General features: G+C 33.4%; 2 protein-coding genes and 1 pseudogene across 20 annotated transcripts; all 3 read right to left on the reverse strand.

Annotated features, from left to right (window-relative positions):
* Positions 1 to 273: 273 nt before the first annotated feature.
* On the reverse strand, positions 274 to 823 carry LOC106795073 (secoisolariciresinol dehydrogenase-like; annotated as a pseudogene).
* Positions 824 to 4,156: 3,333 nt separating this feature from the next.
* Positions 4,157 to 16,672, reverse strand: LOC100777573 (somatic embryogenesis receptor kinase 1). 19 transcript variants are annotated; one of them, XR_005887269.1, is made up of 6 exons: positions 15,725 to 16,671; positions 15,533 to 15,568; positions 13,759 to 15,441; positions 13,060 to 13,278; positions 4,817 to 4,856; positions 4,157 to 4,365 (listed from the first exon to the last, which is right to left on the reverse strand). XR_005887269.1 is itself a non-coding variant. In XM_014764113.3 (6 exons), the coding sequence occupies exons 3-6, from the start codon at positions 15,445 to 15,447 to the stop codon at positions 13,144 to 13,146; spliced, it is 504 nt and encodes a 167-aa protein (XP_014619599.1). In that variant the 5' UTR covers positions 15,448 to 15,460; positions 15,533 to 15,568; positions 15,725 to 16,667; the 3' UTR covers positions 12,048 to 13,143. The 19 variants fall into 19 exon arrangements, 10 of the variants coding, with proteins under 10 accessions (XP_025980233.1, XP_025980234.1, XP_014619599.1 ...); XR_416765.4 differs by lacking the exons at positions 4,157 to 4,365; positions 4,817 to 4,856 and having other exon boundaries at positions 12,048 to 13,278; positions 13,759 to 13,967; positions 15,136 to 15,226; positions 15,394 to 15,441; positions 15,725 to 16,665; XM_014764113.3 differs by lacking the exons at positions 4,157 to 4,365; positions 4,817 to 4,856 and having other exon boundaries at positions 12,048 to 13,293; positions 13,759 to 13,967; positions 15,136 to 15,226; positions 15,394 to 15,460; positions 15,725 to 16,667.
* Positions 16,673 to 18,406: 1,734 nt separating this feature from the next.
* Positions 18,407 to 19,740, reverse strand: LOC100777055 (secoisolariciresinol dehydrogenase-like). The gene is made up of 2 exons (NM_001317531.2): positions 19,609 to 19,740; positions 18,407 to 19,310 (listed from the first exon to the last, which is right to left on the reverse strand). The coding sequence occupies exons 1-2, from the start codon at positions 19,644 to 19,646 to the stop codon at positions 18,539 to 18,541; spliced, it is 810 nt and encodes a 269-aa protein (NP_001304460.2). The 5' UTR covers positions 19,647 to 19,740; the 3' UTR covers positions 18,407 to 18,538.
* Positions 19,741 to 22,751: the final 3,011 nt, after the last annotated feature.

The following is a 22,751-nucleotide window of genomic DNA, read 5'->3' on the forward strand; positions in this document are numbered from 1 at the left end:
AATCTATTTCAATATTTATCGATATTCCCCCCTTCCTAATTTAGGAGAAATAAAATAGAATAGAAATTGGATAAAAAAATATAGAATAGAAATTTTGTATTATTCCATCATAACACGCCCAAACAATATATCAAAAGTTTTATTAGTTTGTAGTCTTGTATTCATTCCATTTTACAAGCACACAACTTAATTAAACTTATGCCTTATTAATGAATATTTAGCTGATGTTATAATTCAAAACACTTGAAACGACTTAAAGTACAAATTAAAAACCTACATTGATTGCCTAAACACACATAAACCAGTATTTACAACAGTGAACCCCTCATCCACTGTAAGGTCATGCCTACTAACATACTTAGACTCACATCTTCCCAAGTAAAGAACAACTTCAGCCACATCTTGGGGCTTAAAAATAGTACCCTTAAGATGGGAATACAGTGCATCAATCCCCTCATCATCAGTGTTGAGGAATGTTTTACTCATAAGGAGAAACAATATTCACTCGAATCCTTAAGGGTCCAAGGTCCACGACAGCGTTTCGCACAAGCTCCACGATGTTGTGTTTCGAGCTCATGTAGGTTTGCAAAGCCACGCTACCTATGCGTCCACAAATGCTAGCCATTGCAACTATGCTGCCATACCGAGAAGGGATCATCACCCTCACAGTGAGCTTCATTCCTAAGAACACTTCGTCCAGGTTGACAATGATAACTTGCTAAAAGTGAAACTTCTTGTTATGCAGTATGCTAGGGTTCCACACACCAATTATACCAACATTGTTGTGCATGATGTCTAGTTTACCGAACTTTGAAATAAGCATGTTCGATGTGTAATAATTTTTATTAAAAGCTTTGATTAACTCTTTAATAGTGGTCTAAACGTTTTAGGCTGAGAAGGTCATGTGCTCCATTAGTTTTGGAGTTGAAAAACCAAATATTGAATGACATCAATTGGTGGTAATGGCTACTAAATGCATTCTTGATGGTAGAATGCCTATATATAGCACATGTGTTTGATCCCTGAGCTCACATCTTTCATTTTCGTCTAATACACCATCTACAGAGAGAGAGAGAGCTTAGAAGAACCAAAACAAAGTAGCTCTTCATGACAATGGTTGGAGGTATATTTAGATTTTGTTTTTCACATTTTTAATGACATGTGTTTCATTTTGTTGTTTGTAACATCATAGGTTTGATATTTTAGTCTTACATTTGATATTAGAGCCTCAATTGCCTCTGCCTTGTCCATTTTTGGTTTTCGGTATTTTTCCGATCTAATTTCGTTTTGGTGTTTAGAGCCATGTTTGTTAAAAATAAGATTAGAAGTATTTTATTTTGGTTTATTTCCTGGTTTCTAGCTTTTGAATAGTGTAAAATGATGCCCAAATGAGTGGTAACCAACCGGGTCTATATATAGGTGGATTGACCTGCTGGAGGTTGAAGATGATGAATAGTGAATTTTTGTTCGTTTAAAAGAAAATGGACCATTTCGACACTGGTTGGGTCTTAAACTAGCAACCTATAGCTTTCAGGATATCGCATGAGACACAGGGTCATTTTTAGGTTCTTTGATATTTATTCGTTTTCATGTAACTTATACCCTTATGCGCTTTTGTTTACTTTTGCAATTTGTGCAATTTTGATTTATTTTATGCATGAATATATTCTGGAAAATTTTATTTTGTGCATATATATATATATATATATATATATATATGAAATCAAATGCATAATATTATGCTTCAATTATGCAATTATATATGAGAATTTTATTCATCATTGTATTATATCTTGATCTTGAAGTGCATAATATGATTTATTCTCATATGATTAAGTTTTATGTCTAAGTAATCTTTATAATTTTGATTAATTATGGATTAGCCACAACATCTATAATTTGATTAAAATTATATATTAAGTTGTTTAAAGATCATATAAGGAATTAGTCATAATATTGTGATTAGTTATACTTTATATAATGAATTTTATCCCACGAGAATTTTTATTATATTTGTATAATTAACTAGGATAAAATGTCATATTATTTTTCAAGGTTTACCCATAGGGATCATGAGGTGATGTATAATTTGGTACTTTTATCATAAAGTAAATATTTGCAATAGAAAAATCAAATTATTTTCATGTTGTACCTATAAAGTATGAATTTGAATATGTAATTTGATTATTCTATCATAAAGTTTAATTGTATCTTATTGAATTAAAAATTTAGCACACAGATAATTTTTATGTCACAAGATTCAATTTTTTGGTATGTTTACATTGGGAAAACATACAATTAAGATTAATATGCCTCAAATTTTGACATAAGCCTTTGGATTTTTGCAACTTCTCAAATGGTTAGCTTTTATGATATTCAATGTGATGTTCCCGAACTCAAAGGAGATAACTATAAGATATGGAAGGAGAGAATTCTTCTACAATTGGGGTGGATAGACATAGACTATGCTATAAGGAAAGATGAACCACCTGAAATCATTGATGAAAGTAGCCCAGTTGCTGTTGTGCTATATGAGTGGTGGGAGCGATCCAACCGACTAAGCGTGATGTTCATTAAGACCAAAATCTCGGCTAGGATATGTGGTTCTATTGACCAACATAAAAAGTCTAAGACTTGCTTAAGGCTATTGATAACCAGTTCATCACTTCAGATAAGGCTTTAGCAAGGAAAGCACCCTGATCATGAAGTTCTCCTCTCTCTAGCTCACTAGTGAGAAAGGTGTGCATTAGTACATAATGCAAATGCAAGATATTTTAACTCAACTTAAGAAACTGGAAGTTGATATGTTTCAGTCCTTCTTGGTGCACTTCATTTTGAACACCCTTCCACTGGAATATGGGCTATTTAAGATTTCCTACAATACACATAAGGAAAAATGGTCTATAAATGAATTAATGACCATGTGTGTTCAGGAAGAAGAAAAGCTTGTAATGGAGATGGGTGAGAGTGCATTGCTTACAACTGCTTGTAGGAAGAATAAAACAACTAGGTCTCAAGCTAATAAGAAGGGGAATGATAAAATACCACCTCAAGATGATATTAAGAAGGTGACAAAGTGTTTCTTTAGTAAGAAGAAGGGACACACGAAGAAGAATTGCCCCAAATTCCATAAATGGCTTGAGAAGAAAGGTAAATCAATTTCATCAGTATCTTATGAATCTAATATGGCTAGTGTTAATATTAACACCAGGTGGATTGATTTTGGATCTACAATCCATATTGCAAATTATTTACAAGGTATGCAAAACCTAAGGAAACCAGTGGGGAGTGAGCAAAACATTTTATCAGGCAATAAGCTAGGCTTACCTGTGCAGGCTATTGGAACTTGCATTTTAACTTTAAGTAATGACTTTATTTTGAAATTAGCAAGGACTTTTTATGTGCCAAGTTTTTCCCCAAACTTGATTTATGTTTCTAGACTCGTACCTTTTGGATATTCCTTTAATTTTAAAGACACATCATTTGAGTTATTTTATAATTCTGAATGTGTTGGTAATGATATCTTGTATGATGATCTTTATCTTCTTGGTTTACAAAATGATGTCACTTATAGTTCAATGCATGTTCAAAATGGTATTAAAAGGTAATGAGAATTCCTCTAGATGTAGAAAACACATTGTTTTCTACATCGGTCCTAAGCAAGCCACCGTCTTTGAAAAGTCATTATTGACAACGTTGCTGATGTCATCAACGACTTAGAAAATGTACAATCTACAACATTGCTACCTTGACCACCGATGTAACAAACACGTGTTTCCACATCAGTGTTGAGGTAAGCACCAATGTAGAAATATGTAATTTCTACAACATTGCTTACGTCAGTACCGTCTTAGAAATTACATATTTCTACATCGGTGCTTACGTCAACACCGATGTTAAATGTTGAATTACCTGTAATTAAATTTTAGGTTAATTAAATCGATATTACAATATTATCAATATTGCTAATAATCAATAAATATTATTATATAATAAGAAAATCAATATTTATAATTACAATATTATATATGTTACTAATAATCAATAAATATAATTACATAATATGAAAAGCTGTATTTATAATTACAACATTATCTATATTAGTAATAATCAACAAATATAATTATAAAATATGCAATAATAGTTTCTATATGCACAGAAAGTGTAGATAATTAAGCATTCAAGAAAATGATTATGTAGACACCAAATAAGATAGTTTCTACTTGTGCAGCCATGAGATGGCATCTGCAATGAACTTTCACTCATCATCTTCATCGTTATTGGCGGCATCTAGAGTTGAGAGCCGCCACGCGTGAAATGAACTTAGGCTTTCTATCCTCATAGGTCAGCTTCTTCAAGTTGTACCTGCAGAAAGAGGCAGATACTTTGAGGAACACTCTCCTATCAGTAGATATACCAAAAACTTATGTTACCAATCCAAAACTTCTAAAAGTCAAACAAAACCATAAGGGTCACACCCAATATAGCACATAAACTTCTAAAAGTCAAACATATATATATATATATATATCAGTTATGGAAAATACTTTCCTAAGTCCTAACCTGATTTTAGATAAGGCGTTCCAAAAATAAGTCAAATAATTATACCATATTTTACAAAGTCCTCATCTAATAGTAATTTCAATAACAAGTTGCTTTGTGCGGGTACTTAAAATTTCAAGCACTTCTGGCAAGGGGATAAAACAAGATATAAAAATAAGACACGTCCGAAGATGCAACAACCTATTACTGGATAGAAATCTCAAACCTTAAAAGAAAAAAAAAAGAAAAAAGGACAAGTACAATTTAAAACAACCTGCTGTGGGGTTCCTTCAAAGAGCTTGCCACATGATAAGCTGAAAAAAGTGTCTCCAGTAAAAATTTCCCCAGATCCAGGAAAATAGAAGCTTATATGGCTTGCATACAGTATAAATAAAAAGAACACTAGAAAAATGAGACACATAAAAGAAACCAGATATTTTTAATACTTCACAATATTAAGAAGAATTACTAATGCAAATAGGGCATGAATGTGACCTTGGGTGTGACCAGGAGTGTCCATTACATGCACCTTATGGCCAGCAAACATCCACTTATCACCATCGTTCAAGTGGATATCAATGGCAGGAATATAAAAAATACATCAAAAATTGCTTTTAGAAAATTGCAACATGGAAGTGTTAAGTGGCATAACATAAAAACACACAAAGTAACACTCTAAGAGCAATCACTCTTATTCTTTTAATCCATAATCTGAAGTTTAATTTTAAATCCACTAAATATTTAGAAGAAAAATTGTATAATAAAGAATGCACGTGGTCTTATTCACTTCTTTAAAAAATTCTAGACAAAGTTTATGTTAACAAAAATGTATTTTAATAAATTGAGTTTAATAAAATTGAATGTTTTGTAATAAGCTAAGTATCTAAGATAAATTTATTTGAAAAAAGAAATAAAGTCACTGAAAGTTAACATGAAGCAGTATGTTCAGCCCCTGAATAAAGTGTGAAGGAACATCTTGGAATTACTGCACTATTGCACTTAAACCTATTCATCACAAAAGTCATAACTGGTTACAAAAACGATTTTTTCATGATTTGCTTAATTCCCTAATTTCCAATTAAGTTTTCTTGTGATTTTGATGTCTTCACTGAAGTTGAGATCAATGCATGAAGATCCAGATTACAATCATTATAACTTTCATTGCAACTAAATGAATTGAAGAAATTAAAATAGGTGATTATAATAAACATCTAGTTTGCTTATCCCATTCCATAAAATAAATAAAAAAGTAAATATCCCCTGCCAATATGAAGATAGTGATGGAAAAGAGTATGGATGCAGATACCTTCACCCATTAGAAACAAAGGCTAAACTTGAAAAGGCAAATTGTAGATTAGAGTATTCGATACTGATGAAGCATTTGCATAAGATATTTATACTGCAAAGCCAAATATCAGATGTCTAACAACTTCAAAATTCATAAATAAATTATTTTAAAACACCAAATGGGAGGTGATGTAAATGTGTTTACATCATTTTAGATTAGTGGCATTTATCAGGTTCTAAAGCTGCTAAGCTGATATTAAAATTGAGATAGATGTAAATTTGTTTACATCATTTCAGATTAGGGACAAATCTCAGTTGAGAATATTACTTAGTTAGCTAAAGTTTGGCCCAATAACAATGATGTATGTAATAGAAGGACAAGATAATGTCCACACAAACAAACCATCAAAAAAGGAATTAAGGGACAAAGTAGAGAAACTAATGCAAAAAGTCCTGCAAATAAAGAGGAAAGACACAAAGATGCTCAAATCAATTTCATTTCCAATAATACAATATGATTAAGGTCATAATTCTTTTTTAGGGTTCTACGAATTTGATACCAAAACCATTTCTCTGTGACTACACGCAAATCCTAGCAACATGTATTATTTACCATCTGTAGATCACGACTCCCAGATGTACTCTTAACTAGATGGGGTCGTGCACGAATATCATAGATAACTGGCCTTTCAAACCACGAAATTATGAAGTGAGTTCCTTTAGGATAGACCTACATGTTAACCAACAAATCAATTTTACTCCCAACACCATAACAGAACTTAAACAATGGCCAGACACTTATAAGTGATAAGAAATCGACTGAGAAGGTAAATAGCTCTTCTGACATATGTTGTATAGAACAGACACAAAAATTGGATAACTCAAGGCACTACATGCAGTCCTGCCATTAAATAATATGAACAGACAAAATTAGGATTACTATAAGACAAGCCCAACCAACCTCTGAGCCAATTTTGAAAAGAAATGCGGGATCAACCAGCATTCGATTGCGAAGCATAGAGCATAATCACAACTTTGAAAGAATGGGGAAAATGTATGAACATATACAAACAATACCTACAAATCCAAATAGCAATAGGGTTTCTGATTCCGAGAAAAATTCCATTGATGAGCTGAAGAAGCTCCTGAAAGAGGAATTAGAGGATGAGGAGGTTTCCATCTGGGGCGTCCCTCTCTTGAAGGATGATAGGACTGATGTCATTCTCCTCAAGTTTGTTAGAGCGTGGGAGCTCAAAACACTCTCCGATGGAGGAAGGACTTCAACATCAATGCCCTTTTGGATGAAGATCTGGGTGACGACTTGGAGAAGGTGGTGTTCATGCACGGACACGGTAGAGAAGGCCATCCCATCTGTTACAACGTCTACGACGAGTTCCAGAACAAGGACCTCTACCACAAGGCCTTGTCCTCTCAGGATAATCAAAAAAAGTTTCTCTGATGGCATATTCAGTTGTTGGAGCACATTATTTGACACCTCGAGGATAATGAAGAAGAAGCTACAGTGTTTCACGAAACGCACACTAGGGTTCAAGCGGTTCACGAAATGAGACACTAGGGTTCACGTTTTGGACGATGAAGAAGTGAGGGTTTGAGAATAAGAAGGGGAATGAGGAAGGTGCACTACCTAGTTAGGTATGTAAACTCCAGCGAAGAGGAAGGGGCACGATGAGAAGAGGAAGGGGCGCGAGAAAAAAAAAAGTTTACTCCAGAGAAGAGGAAGGGGCATGAGAAAAAAAAAGTTTACTCCAAAGAAGAGGAAGGGGCGCGAGAAAAAAATGAAGTTTACGACAGTCCCTTTGTAAAGAATGACTTTGAATATCATATCTTAAAGACGGGTTTGAAAAAACCGCCTTTGAAAAATATTTTAAATACGGTTTTACAATGACCGTCCTTGAAAGATTGTGATTATTTACAAAAATACCACGCATTTTGGAAGACGACGATTTTTCTTGGACCGCCCTTGATGTAGTGTTGTAATAGCATTGTTTTATAGTAGTGATAGCCCTCGAGCCTCAAGAACAAGATGCGTAGAGCCTAAGTTGCGAGGATCAGATTACGATCCAACCTAGAGGGTACACAACCAACTAACCATAAACACAAGGTGCATAGAGGTTAAGTTGCGAGATTCAGATTATGATCTAACCCAAGAGTACATAGCCCTCAAGCCTAAAAGGAAAAGAGGCTAAATTAGGATCAACAATGAATTAGATATAAATATAATTCAAAATACCGACCTAAAGGTTACACATAGGTTAGGTTGGTTGGCATATGATGTGATGGGCCAAGGGCTGAGGTCAAGCCAAAGACGACCGAAAGGTACACATAGGCCCCCCTGGCCTCAAACGTAGTAGTGCAAAGAGGCTAAAGCATTGGGAATTGTTGACATGTGTATGTCTCGACCTATTATCGAGAGGATACCAATCCCGTAGCCTCAAGCGTAGTAGTGTAAAGAAGCTAATGTATGAGTTAAACAAAATTCCTTGATCAACATATGAACCATAGAAACTACCTTAATTGATGATATGAATAGGCACATTAGTGATGAAATGTACTTGTACCCTCCAAATTGGATCGTATTCTGATCCATACAAATTAGCCTCTACGTAGCTAGTGCTTAAGGCTAGAGGGTTGTGTACCCTCTAAATCAAATCATATTTTGATCCATACAAATTATCCTCTACACACCTAGTGTTTGAGGTTAAGGGGTTGTGCAACCTTCGGATCGGATCAAATCGTATTCTGATCCCCTCCATCAAAATGGGCCTTGGCCTAAGTCAATTGACATTGAGTGATTTGCATCCGATCACAATTAACTAGCACACATAATCATATAAATAAGCTTTTCAGGATATGATGGAAGGTTTTGAAATGCCATAAATGACCCGACCATTGAATATGGGAAAATACGTGTTATAAGACAATAATAAATTACTTCCCTCTCTAATCTAGGAAAACAAGTTAAGCTTTACACCTCACGAGTGTTTTGGATTAGGTCATCTCCGATATAAGGAAGCCTTTTCTGGAACACTTTGGCACCCACTATGGGAATGGGTGAAACATTTCCCAACACCCTTTGTTGCTTTGTGTCTTTCGTGTTCTAAACGATGAACAACAATGATGAGAACTACGATGAGGTAGCCACTCTACCGCTCATTCATAGTCAAAGCATCAAACCTAGGCCTTCCACCTCTCGGTTGATCTCAAACAACACAATATCCACTGTGATCATTACTAATCAATCGATTCATCACTCTGAGCATTAAGATAAGCATTCTCTGATCTCTCAATCGATAACTTTGATACGTACACTTTCTTTTGAATACATATAAATTAAGTGAGAGTTGATTTTACCATTTTCTTTGATACGTACACTTTATCTTTTTATTTTGATTAAGGATCTGGTCTCTATTACACGAGATCTAAGAGTGGTCGTTCAAGGTGGATATCGAGGCCCGCGTCATCACCACCACGATCTCCAAAATTAATAGGTTGCGGACGGTTATAAAACTGAGGTGAGGGAATTGGAAACGAAACCGCTATTCAACTCCGGCGATGGATCTGCCCTGACAGAAAAAGGAATGGTGGAGATGGAAGCTAACATAATGGATGGTCCAAAACGACGATGCTGCGCTATTTCGGATCTTACCACCGTTAAGAACCCGATCTCGCTCGCTCGTTTGGTTATGGACAAATCCCCACATTCCTACGTCGCCTTCTCAGGCGCCGAAGATTTTGCTAGACAACAGATTTGTAATTATAATTGTAATTTCAACGTGATTTTAATCATTTTACCTTTTTCTCGTCTCCATATCTAAACGGGGTATTAAAACCAAAAACAAACTTTGATTTTGCCTTTCTTCTCATTGGCCAACGAGGGTAATCTCTCAATGGTTGGAAATAAGAAAGTTCCTATTGAAGGATATCTTAATGACAAATGGTATCAAACAATTAAAAGTAATAGAATAATCAATTTTTTTTTCAAAATTACTCCACAATTAAAAGTATATGTTTCTTTCATCTCAAAGCCTTCTATTATCTTTTATCTCTCTTTTAGTTTGTGAAAAAAAAAATTAAAAATAATGTTTAAAAAGTTAATTAATTATATTATTAATTAATAATTAAAAATCATATAATTGAATCTTCATGGTGCTTTTGAATGCGGATTCTCATAAAGCTTGTTAAATACTACCTTTGGTATTGATTATAAGGAAGAAAAAAAAGACATTTTATATTTGTTAAGATTAGTTAGCTTCATTAAATTTTGTTATTTTCAATTAAAAATAATTTTTTCTAAACTATCATTCATTGAAATTTGATATCAAACATAAAATAATGGATAAATAATCATTTTTGTCTCTTAATGTATAAAGCGCTACAAAATTCGTTTTTAAAATATTAAAATTCAAATTTTAGTCCCCGAAAGTGAAAAAGTGCGACAAATTCATTCATTCGTTAATTTTCATCTGTCACCGTTAATGAAAGAGCCTACATAGTTGATGAATATATTGAAACAAAATGTCACTAAGTTTCCATTAGACCAAAATGTGAGTTTTCATTGAACTAATTTGTCAGACTCCAAATTTCATTTCATTTAAGGGTAACATATAATTTAATCTTCATTTTTCCTCCCCGTCCCTCCCCACTTTTTATCGTTTCAAGTATAACATTACAATAAGTACTTTAAAAAAATAGAAAAACAAGCATAAGTTAGACAAAACATAACAATAAACATAATATTGGTTAATAAGCATAACGTATCTGTTGCTCTAAAATTTCTATTGCGACAACATTAGGTAGTGATAAAATTAAGTTGGATCTCATTTTTTGTAAGAATTAACTTAATGGTTGTGTATTTTTGTTTGAGTCTCATATTTTATATAAGGTATTATTACATTAGAAATTTAAGAGCAATGGACAAATTATGCTTATTAATAAATATTATGTTCATTATTATGTTCATTATTAAAGTTATATTTGCAACGATAAAAAGGGGGAGTGGAAAGATGAAGATTAAAATATATTTTATTCTTAAATGAAATTTTTTTTTAACAAATTATTCCAATGGAAACTTATTAACATTTTGGTCTAATGAAAACTTACTTACATTTTGGTTAAATTGATTCAACAGACATGTTGGCAATCATTTTTGTCGCATTTTCATCCCTCCGAGCCACATAGGCTCTTTCATTAATGGTAATAGATGGAAGTTAACGGATGAATGAATTTGTCGCACTTTTTTCACTTTCAGAGACTAAAATTTGAATTTCCGTTGTTTGGAGATGAATCTGTTACTGTTCTATACATTTACGGACGAAAATGACTATTTACCCTAAAATAATTCTTAGCCTTATTAAATGAAAACTATTTTAGAGAGTTTTTTTTTTTAAAAAAATAAGACGTAAGTGAAATTAATTTATATTTAAGAAAAAAAATAAAAGATTTTTATTGCTTGCAACCATACCGGAGGGAGTATTTTTGCATTTTGCAGTGCATGTGGGCAAATAAATTAGTTTTATAATCTTTTGGAAATTTTCTTTTCTAAGTTTACTTTACATTTATTTAGAAACTTAATCATGGAATGCAGTTGCCTGAAGATTAACCCCACCTAGTATTGCCATTGCTTTCATAATCCATATGATTTGATGTGTTTTTATTTGTCAAAAAACACTGTAGATGGATACATTAGATGTATTATTTAATTATTTATTTGGCAAAAACTTATTCCTGAAATTAGTAAAATTTGATTTTTTTTTTTTGTGAGCCTTTTTTTTAATTGATTGATTTTTAATAATTTTGAATCGTATAACAATGATTAAATAATTAATAGCAACAATTATTTAATTGATTTGGTCGGTTTCGTTATTGCTATTGATTGTGATTCCTTATCATAATTCTTAATTATGTATTTTTACCCTTTGATTTTTATATATATATATATATATATATATATATATATATATATATGTGTGTGTGTGTGTGTGTGTGCGCGTGCGTGTGTGGTGTGTGGGTGGGTGTATGTGTGTGGGTGTGTATTTGTACTTCATAATTAGAAAAGGTTTCTGAAAGTGACCTATTTCAAAACACTTAAATAAAATGTATTCTTTAATCTATCTTTCTAGGTTAATGAGAGGACCTTTTTTTATCTTAGTCTATTATGCATATTATTTCTAATATTTATGGATTGAGTCATTATGACATATCAAAATATTCTCTCATATATGAAGGATTTGGATACATGATTGTCTCCAATGTTAGTCTTACGACACATTTATTATTCCGAGACTAAATGGATCAAACACTTATATACTAAAACAAACAGATCAAATAAAGTCCAACCAAGGAAATGCATGGTCGCATAATTCAATCCGAAGGATACATAACCTTCAAGTCTCAAGCATAAGGTGAGGCTAAATTGTGAGATCAAATTGTGATCCGATCGGAAGGATAAATAGTCCTTGAACCTCAAGCACAACATGCATCAATGCTAAGTTATGAGGATCGAATTATAATTCGACCCAAAAGATATATAGCCCTCAATCTTCAAACACAACCACTACTGCATAAACGTTATTGTACATCGGTTATTTGATTAATACAACATCGATTATTAACTGTTGTCGTAACAGATATCATAGAAAAGAACACGTTTACGACGATGGTTTTTAACGACCGTCTTAGAATGTGTGAACTTTCTAAGACGGTTGTCTCTATGACCATTTTAGAATGTAATATATTCTACGTCGGTCCTATTCACACGACCGATGTAAAATGTGTTACATTCTAAGACGGTTATAAAGACAACTGTCTTAAAATGTATTATTTTTAAAAAAAATATTTTTTGTACCCTCAATTGCCTCATCTATTATTTAAGTAAGTTGCTACTTTCACATGCAGAGCACACCATGCATAGTATAAATTCCAATTGATTAACCAGCAAATAAATAGCAGTCAACAATGCAGATTTCAAATAGTAAAGAAGTTCCTAGAGCAAGGCACATTCAAGTATTACTTTGCAAACCCACCCTCTAGTGAAGTACATAGAACACACCTATGGCAACAGGAATAACAAGAAACAACTGAGCAAGACATTCTCCCAACTGAGCAAGGTTCACCAAGGCATCACTTTGTTGGAATACAAATTTTGAGAAGTTATAAAAGATATCAGAAATTATGTCAATCTTCGGTGGAGTAAAAAGAGCTAGCTCTTACCTGTGATCTGAATTTTGTTTCATGGCTTTGAGTTACACAAAAAATTGCTACAAATGCCATTCTTGGAAGGATCTTCCTTTCCTGTCACAGGATCATAATAAACAGCACGACGCACACACAAGCTGGCAGTTTTTCCATCAAAAAAGTCCCCATACCTTGTGGAAGCAATTGAATATAGTCGAACATTATGAGCAGCCCCAGGTTTTTTTGAATTTTCACCTTGTGGAGGCAATACTTTTAAAATTTAAACAGAATAAAAAAATTACAAAAAACAGTAAATATTTTTCATTTTTAATAATGGCTCTTCTATTATACTAAATATATATATATATATATATATATATATATATATATATTTATATCAATTAATTTTATTTAACTTAGGATTAATTAAAATTTCAATAATTTTAAATTTTAGTTTATCTGAAAAGGTAAAACACAATCAATTTAACTTTGTGTTACGATTTAGATTTAAAATTAAAATTAAAATTGAGAAATAACACCTATAAGAAATACAAATAAAACTAAGTACTTAATGCAGAAATCACGTGCTTTAATGATAATGTGAATTGTTCTTAAAAAACAATGAAATGCATTTGCATACAAAAGTCATAAAATAGTAGAAACAAACAATGAAATAACTAGTAATAAGTGCATCATAAAATATTAAATGAAATGCAATAGTAAATAGCCACCTACCGTGTCCTTGTAATCCATAAGTTTGGCCAATCCAAAGTCCCCAACAACAGCCTCAAACTCTTCATCCAGCAATATGTTGGCAGCCTTCACATCACGATGAATAATCTTTGGGTCACAATGATCATGCAAATATGAAAGACCCATTGCAGATCCCAAAGCTACTCTTTTCCGAGTTGGCCAATCCAGGGGTTCTTCATATGGAGGACGCTCTAAAATAAAGCAATTACAAAATTATAAGACAATAATAAACATTTAATGACTGAGAATATAACCAGTATGGGTGGGCCAATAATACAAGTAAAATTTTCTTAAGCATAAAATTTTCTTATATCGTTACTTGGTCGTCTCTTTTTTCTTTGAACTTGGGAATTTCTGGAATAAACTTTCCCCAAGAAATAGCCCCCCAAAATAATAAACTTGAGAATCCCTTTTTATATAATTATGAACGCCACAGCTCGAGCATCCAACAATTATACTACTTTCATAAGATATATTGTGTTATGTTACGATTTTATATATGGCTAAAATTGGCCGCTTGTTTTTGGTTTATCTCTATTTTTGGGATATTGAAAAAAAATGTGTATATATTCCATTTTGTGGGCATCTATTTTCATCTTATTATGTAGCTATCTTATTTATTTATATTCCTTGCAAATGCTATAGTCTAATTGACCTCGCCTCTATTTGGGTTCCTTAATGTTGGATCTATTTTTTTTTTTCTTTCTCTATCTTATTAAGAGCTTTTTTCTTTTTCAAATTAAAGCACTTTTAAAAATTAAATATCAAAATTGGATTGTTTTAAATATTATTAATATGAGGTTTTTTTTTTATCATTAACTGAATCAACTAAGTAGTTTCATTAACGAACTTACTCAATTAAAGTCAAAACAGTCACATGCTAATAACATAATTTAATTAATAATTAAAAACAATTCCATTTAATTTCAAGAGGTGTTTCAGTGTGGTCAATCAACCTCTTTTTAAGTAATTAGAGTTTGGACTAGTTATTGTTCGTGGGTACTAAGAATTCACGTCATGCTTCGCATATAATTCATCAAAAGAAACTAAGAATAATTATGAACAGCTGAAGACTCAACAGTAACAAAAACTTCCAGATCTAATCAGCCTCTACATATATATATATATATATATATATATAGTTCATACGAAAAATTCCTTAGTGAAGATCAAAGCTAAAAAAGTATTTGAATGTAACAAGAAAGAAAGGCTAAACAAAATTTAAATGTCAAGAACATTAATTTTGGAAACAACTGCATAGCAAAATAACAATTGCATAGCAAATTAACCACCAAAAAAGTAGAAATCAACTTATAGCAACAAGAGAGAGAGAGACAAAGCAAGCAGAAAGAGTTATACTTATCAGTATCACCGATGGGACATACGCATATATACACTTGGGACACAAATCATGATTTGCCTCTGCATTAAACTCATAACATAGCATAGCCTAACCCAAAACAAATAGCGTTAGCGTATTTAATAATCTAACGTTCAAACAAAAGCTTCCAGCTTTCAAAACTTGCAAAGCTGGCACCAGTAAACTTCAATAGGAATACTTTTAGGACCAATTTCAGTCCAAATAAAAATAGGTATGGTTGGCAAAAGCTTGAATACCTTGCTGTTAAAATAGGTATGGTTGGCATCCTCTCCCCCTTTCCATGTCTGCATAAAATAAAATTCTCTGCACTAATTCAAATAACATACCTATTGTTTCAACTCTATATAAAAATTCGAAGTACAAATAATTACATACCAACAAACGCTGTACCAGAGCAGCAAAACTTCAATCCTTCAACATAACACCATACGATGCAATGAATCAAGCAATTAAAAAAGTTAATCAACCAAACCCACGCTCTCACAGTGCCTCAAAAAGGATTGTCTCACGGAAATGTAAACTAACAAAATAAGAAGGAAATGTGGGAAGAGAGAATAGATCTGAGACCTTGGAGTGCTTGTTTGGGGCGAGGTCGGCATTTTCGAGGGCCTTTTTGCCGGCGACAATGCAGTAGTGGAGGCAGTCGTTGAAGCGGCGATCGTTCTTGTCGTCCATGTAGCCCTCGGCGGAGAAGCCGCGGATTTGGCTGCCAAAGCACGTGCGGAACTTGGAGGCGTCGAAGCGGTCGATGGGGGTGATGCTGCTCTCACCAGCGAGAAGCTTCTCATATAACCCCTCCACGTCGTTCCTGAACACCGACGCGAGCCTTATCCGTAATAACCACACGCTTCTTCGCAGAGGAGGCGCGTCACTTGGCGACGGCATTGTTGGGGCCCCGAAGAGGATCCAAGAGAGAACCGCGGAGGGTGATGATCGCCGAAGGCCAGGTTGTTCGTTGGAACCTCGATGGCACCGCCGCCTGCACTGGAGGTTCCCGCGGTGGTTTGGGGGTTGGAGATAGGGAGGACAAGAGGCGCAATGGAGGTCATGACGGTTTTAGAGAGAAAATGGAAGGAATTTTGTAATTTGTGATTTTAGAGAGAGAGAGATAATATGCGAGGAGCTTAGGAGCTGGATTTTGAAGGGAAGAGAAAAAGCTTATTCAAAGACAATCAGAATGAAAAGACTGTCTTTGGATTACCAATACAACTACTATGGTCAACACGGGACCCGTCATAGTACTCCTTATTGCTAGTAATGAAGGTGGTTATTAAACGACCATCGTTGTATATTTTCGTCAAAATTACTATAATGTCACCGTGTATCTTTCAACAACGTTTTCTTCTTAACTGTCGTAGTTAGTGTGTCGTTAAAGCACTTTATTGTAGTAGTGAAGGTATGCAAAGACTAAATTATAAGGTTCGGATTCCGATCCAACCCAAAGATAGTGTACCTATATTGTTTTTTTCTTTCTAGCTCTCTTTATCTCTAAGTATAGGATAGCATATAAGTGTTTATCAAACATTTTTTATTTATTTTGCAAGTGTGTCCAACGGTTTATACCCCAGAGCATACTACAAAACGTGATGGACCCTACAAAAAGCAATTATAAAGTGTTACGTAATTCAACACAAGATAGCCACCTGGTTGTAGTTTCTCACTTTTGAGATAAGAAACAGAGTTTGCAAGCCGTGTTAAAATTTCTCTTATACATATTGGTTTTGTACTTTCTAGCAAACGGTATTATGATATACTATGATCTCTCAACAAAATCATTTACGAATTCTCAACCGGTTGGTTGGTTTGTGCACTAATTGCTTTTTGGTCTTTGGCAAGCAAGAAGAAATATGAGAAGTGCATGATTATCTTTGTCTAAGTAATGCCTCCGTGGGTTATTTTTCCAAGAATAACAAGAAGATGTCATGCTCCATCTGTAGCCAGAAAGGATAAATGTAAGTGACTCGTACTCTATTATGTTTGGTAAAAAATTTGACGAGTTTATAAGTTTTTCTGACTAATTTATAAACTTATTTGATTAAAATAAATTTGTTTGAAATATGAGTTTATTTTAATAGTTTATTTTTTTATAAATTATTTTAAATAGTTTATTTTGATGAGTAATTTGAAATAGTTTATAAAAAATAAGTTAACTATAAGTTATTAAATTTATTTAATTATTCTCAATTTTATCTTTATTTTTTTTAAATTTCATTTTATTCTTTAATTCAATTCACTCTATATAATTTTATGTTTTTACATATTGTCAATCACTGTATCATTCCTTATTAAAAATTCTTTAAATTATATTAACTTTATAGTTATTGTTAAATTATTCTTCTAAAATTATATTACTTAATTCTTTTTTACATGATTTTTATTTTATCAACTCAATTCATAAAAACAAAATTTCTTTTTTTAATAACCAAACCTATACACATTTGAATATGTCATTTGATATTTATCAATTAATTTTATTAAATACTTTTATCAATTAACTTATAAGTTCTTAGCTAGTTTTAATTTTTTAACTCGATCTTTTAACTTATTTATAAGTTTTTATAAGTCAATTTGATCAAATATAACCTTGGTCTCGCAAGGTAATAGGGAAAATATCCTGAAACCTCAGTTTGTCCTCTTGCGTAATAAAATCATTTTCAAAGCTTGATCACATATATATTCGCCATGCATATATCATAATTATTTTTTAAATGCCATTTTTTTAATTAAGAATAAGCCAAAAATTTACTTCCATGTCCAATTCATTTATTCTCTCCATCATGATAAAATTATAAAACATAATTCTGGAAGAAGAAAAAACCTCAGTTAAAATTATCGAACAAATTTTCTGGCTGTGATAGGTTAATCTAAGTCTTTATCTCGCGTGTTCAGCTACAATTATTTGGATTATATACATACTCCACGATGAAAAACGACACACCGTAAAATACTTAAATTTCAAGAAAAGAGGGTGATAATATATCGGAAATTCAACACTTATATAGATGGCCTATTATAAATAATTCCATCACCTATTGAGAATATGTTTAATATCTTTAGTTTAATTAGAAAAAAATAATTTAATTTCTTTTAAGAATTTGTTGTTTGTTTTAAATCTTTAGAATATTTTAGACGATTTTATTCATAAAAAAGGTAGTAGCGTGATTATATATTGACGTGTGGGTGGAGGAAGGCATATATATGAAACCAATTTCATCCAATTTTTACATACAAATACAAAAACGGCTAGTGTACGTGGAATGAGGCTTATAATACCCTATATTGCTTTTCTTCACATACGCTGGCAGATAAAGTTTCGGAACTGCAGTGCCCTCTAAACACAGTCATCAAAACACCAACACTATAATTATTAAAAGACATTTTTTACTCAGACTGCCCAAACACAGAAAATCCTACATTTAGATTGGTGAACCCTCCATCTAACACAAGATTGTGACCACTAACATACTTTGACTCATCACCTGCCAAATATAGAGCAGCTTCGGCCACATCGTTTGGCACAAGATGAACACCTTTTAGGTTGGAATAAATCTCACCATTTCGGTCTTCATCAAGATTGAAACATTTCTTAGTCAATGGTGTGGCAACCACATAAGGGGACAAGCAATTTACCCTAATACCAAACTGTCCAAGCTCCACCGCAGTGTTTTTCATCAGTCCAATTAGTGCGTGCTTTGAACTTGTGTAGGCATGTGAAGCCCCTCCACTAAAGGTTCCAGCAACACTAGCAGTGTTAATTATGCTTCCCCTTTTAGCAGGAATCATAACCCTAGCAGCGTGCTTTGTTCCCAGAAAAGGACCAACCAAGTTCACACTTATCACTCTCTCAAAATCAAACTTGCTGTTGTCAAGTATGCTTGTTTTTATCTCATCAATTATGCCAGCATTATTAAACATGATATCTAGATTGCCATACTTGGAAATCGCTGTGTTAACGGCGTTTTGAACGTCGTTTTCGTTTGTGACATCGCAATGGACATAGGAAGCGGATTCCAAGTGTTTGCAAAGAGAGAGACCCAAATCGTCTTGAATATCAGCTATCACAACGTGTGCTCCATGCTTAGAGAAGAGTCTTGCAGTGGCCTCACCTATACCGCTAGCACCACCACTGATAAGAGCCACTTTCCCTTCAAGCCTTATAAATATTTGGGTATGACATGTTAGGTTAGCAAGAAGACAGCTGTCACAGTTCTATAATTTTATCTAAGACAATTGGTATTTGTTAACGTATATAATCCTTTATTTTAGTATGAATGCATTAGATAAAATTTGTTAAGCTACTCATACTAAAAAAGAAATGTGTATGTAACAAATATTAGTTTATTTATTTTTAGTATGAATGTGTTAAAGTTATAATTATAGATATTTTCTTAAAATATACTAAAGTGTCAAAGTATGTGTGAAAAAAATGAGGTGAAGTTACAATTCCTTACCTTCTATCAAGAACCGAGACAGTAGAAATACTTGCCATGAGTGAGCTTTTCAGGATATATAATATAGCCAACGAGAGATGTTTTAGAGTGTTAAACGTAATTGCTTAATTATGTGATCGTGAAGGATGTACCATAATCTGAAGTTTGCCTTGGTCTTATATAGAGTTAGCTTTACGGCTTTACCTCCCATGCAACAGACGTAGACCACTTTTGTTGCGGAAAATGAAAACGAAATCATTTACGAATTCTCGAACCAGTTGGTTGGTGTGTGCACTAATTGCTTTTTCGTCTTTGGCAAGCAAGAAAAATAAATCTCAAGTGCATGATTATCATTTTCACGTAATAATATATACATTCATCAAATATGCTTCCATGAAGAATAGCCACAGTAAACTTTAATGAGGGGCTCCGGCAAATTAAGTGTAGCCAGAAGAGGATAAATGTAATTAAGTGATCAAGATCAATGTGCATAGTGCACGCACTTGCCCTAATTAATTTGACAAGGTGATAGAAAAAAAGTAAAACCATACTTATATGTGTCCTCTTGCATAATATCATAAGATGTGAGACCTATAAAAAAAATATTTTCAATAAATTTCAATGTGAAGCACCGGAATGTTCATGTGAGGTGGGAGAGTATATGGGAGAGGTGAGTAGGCCTATAAAAGCACCATTGATAGGTGAAGGAAAAACTATTTTCTCATTATTCTTAATTCTACAACTAAAAAAGATAAAAATAATAATTTTGATTCTTTATTCATACTATGGAGGGATGTAATATATTTATAACGATCACATTCAAACAAAAATTTAAAAACTTTATTCTAGAACCTACCTAAATGAGATATTTATCTATTATTATAAAAAGTAAAACACAAAATATCAATATTAGGCACTTAATTATTCCGGTGGAAAAGTTAATTTAATTTCTTAACGTTTGGTGAACAAAGAAAAATAACCGACTAGAGGATAAATGAAAGTGACTCATGCTCAATGCGCACACGCACATGCACTAATTAGCCTAATTTGTTTGGCAGAGTGATAGGATAAAACTCCAAACTCAGTTTTATTTTAACACGGTGATGTGTTTGAATTTTGAAAGATTGCTTTGGAACTTAGTCACATTTCATTTTCCAGGTGTGTCCCACGGTTTATATATACCTACCCTAGATCATATTACAAAACGCATGCACGTGGTGGAACCTACAAAAAGTATTTTTATCACGCAACATGATTACATTATTTTTTTATAATTATAAATTAGAATCCGTCTCATTGTTTATCCAAAAGTTTTAGTTTTCACTATTGTTGTTGCATTGTGTTACTCCTCCATAGTTAGGTGTTTTTGTTAAATAATGTTTATAGTATATTATCTTTTATATTTTTATACTTTTAGGTGTTTTTCATTATCTAATACTAGCATGAAAAACACTTTTTATGACGTTACTTTTACTTTTACGTCGGTTAATCAAAAACCGACTTAGAAAGAACACAATGATATTTTTGTAAATATATACAATAGTTTTATGATGGTTTTTCAAAAACTGTCTTAGAATATTGTTATTCTAAGACGATTTTGTGAAACCGTCTTAAAAGATTGTCATTCGAAGACAGTTTTTATAAAACTGGCTTAGAATATTTTATATTATTTTTAATTCATTTCTCCCTCCACGCTCTTGTGCTCTCACTCTTCGACTTCCCATTCGACTCTCTCTCTCTAAGGTTCCCAAGCCACCACCTTAGCGCCACTCTAGGCTCTGCCTTTACTCTCTCTCGCATGCCCTCTCCCTTCCTTGAAGACATCCTACTAAGGAAGATGTCGATCTCTTTGACGTTACCGCCAAAGCTTCCCTCTCCCACAACAAGGGTGCCGATTGGGCCTCCGCTTTCGGCTTCGTTCAAGATTGCTACCTCCGTGCCATCGCTGCCAATACTCATTACCATTGTTAGTACAAATGTGTTTCAGCTTGTTGAGTGATTGTCTCTCAACTAAGACATGAAACTCCTTGAACTTCTCAAGAACTTGGTCTTTTGTCTTCAAAACATAGACCCAAAGTTTCCTAGAACAGACATCAATGAAGGTAACAAAATAAAGTGCACCACTAAAGGATTTCACCTTCAAAGGGACGCAAACATCTGAATGCACCAATTCAAGTGATTCAAATTTTCTGGAGGGAGGATGCTTCTTGAAGGATACTCTGGTTTGCTTACCAACCATGCAATGAGAACATTTCTCCAAATCTACATTTATCAATCTTGAAAGCATATCCTTTTTGGCTAAAAAATTCAGCCCCTTCTCACTGATATGACTAAGCCTTCGATGCCACAAAGATGCCTCTATATCCATAGCATTCACACTGTCTCTAGCAACCAAAGCTTTCATCCAATACAACTTTGAAATTTTCTCCCCTTGGCCATAACCAGGTTACCCTTGGTGAGTTTCCACTTTCCATAACCAAAGTGGTTATCATAACCAACATCATCAAGTACATGCACAAAGATTAAATTAAAGCGGACATCTGGAACCTGTTTCACTCCTCTAAGTAGCAACTACATTCCCATGTTGGTTTGCAAAAAAAAAACATCACCAACACTAATCACCTTGGACATGCCATCATTACCCATCTTCAAGACTCCAAAATCACCTAGAGTGTAAGATGTGAAGAACTCCTTCCTCGTTGTAACATGCAATGTAGCACCACTATCAATTATCCACATGCTCTCATCAGATACATGATTAAGCGAATCAAGGTCATGGAGAATAACAAGATCATCACCGATAACAGTAGTCACACAATCATCATCATGATCCTTCTCTTTTGGCTTACCCTTCTTGTCTTTATTCTCCTTCTTCCATAGAAAAAAATTCCTCTAGATATGCCTCGTTCTGTAACAATAATGACACTCAATATTCTTGTACCGAGACCTGGACTTGTTTCTACTCTTATCTCTATCACCCTTCATATGTGCCTCCAACATTTCAAGCAAGTAGAAAAACAGTCCCTTAACCTAGAGCTCTAATACCACTCTGATGGGGAAATAGGCCAACACAATAACAAACTCTATAATAGAGTAATAGGCAGCAGAAATAAATTCTCCCCAACTTGCAAGAACCTGTGAGGAGCACCAATGAAGTATAGAGC

The sequence above is a fragment of the Glycine max genome, chromosome 11 (genome assembly GCF_000004515.6).
Source record: "Glycine max cultivar Williams 82 chromosome 11, Glycine_max_v4.0, whole genome shotgun sequence".
Lineage (NCBI taxonomy): Eukaryota > Viridiplantae > Streptophyta > Magnoliopsida > Fabales > Fabaceae > Glycine > Glycine max.

What these genes read in the sequence shown, in the direction of transcription:
- LOC100777573 (XM_026124448.2), bottom strand. Translation starts at nt 15,447, where the DNA reads ATGCAGACATGGAAAGGGGGAGAGGATGCCAACCATACCTATTTTAAC. An exon ending in ATACCTATTTTAACAGCAAG is followed by an intron (nt 15,227 to 15,393) that starts GTATTCAAGCTT and finishes GTTTTGGGTTAG; the next exon opens with GCTATGCTATGTTATGAGTT. An exon ending in TTATGGATTACAAGGACACG is followed by an intron (nt 13,294 to 13,758) that starts GTAGGTGGCTAT and finishes AAATTTTAAAAG; the next exon opens with TATTGCCTCCACAAGGTGAA.
- LOC100777055 (NM_001317531.2), bottom strand. Translation starts at nt 19,646, where the DNA reads ATGGCAAGTATTTCTACTGTCTCGGTTCTTGATAGAAG. An exon ending in GTCTCGGTTCTTGATAGAAG is followed by an intron (nt 19,311 to 19,608) that starts GTAAGGAATTGT and finishes AATATTTATAAG; the next exon opens with GCTTGAAGGGAAAGTGGCTC.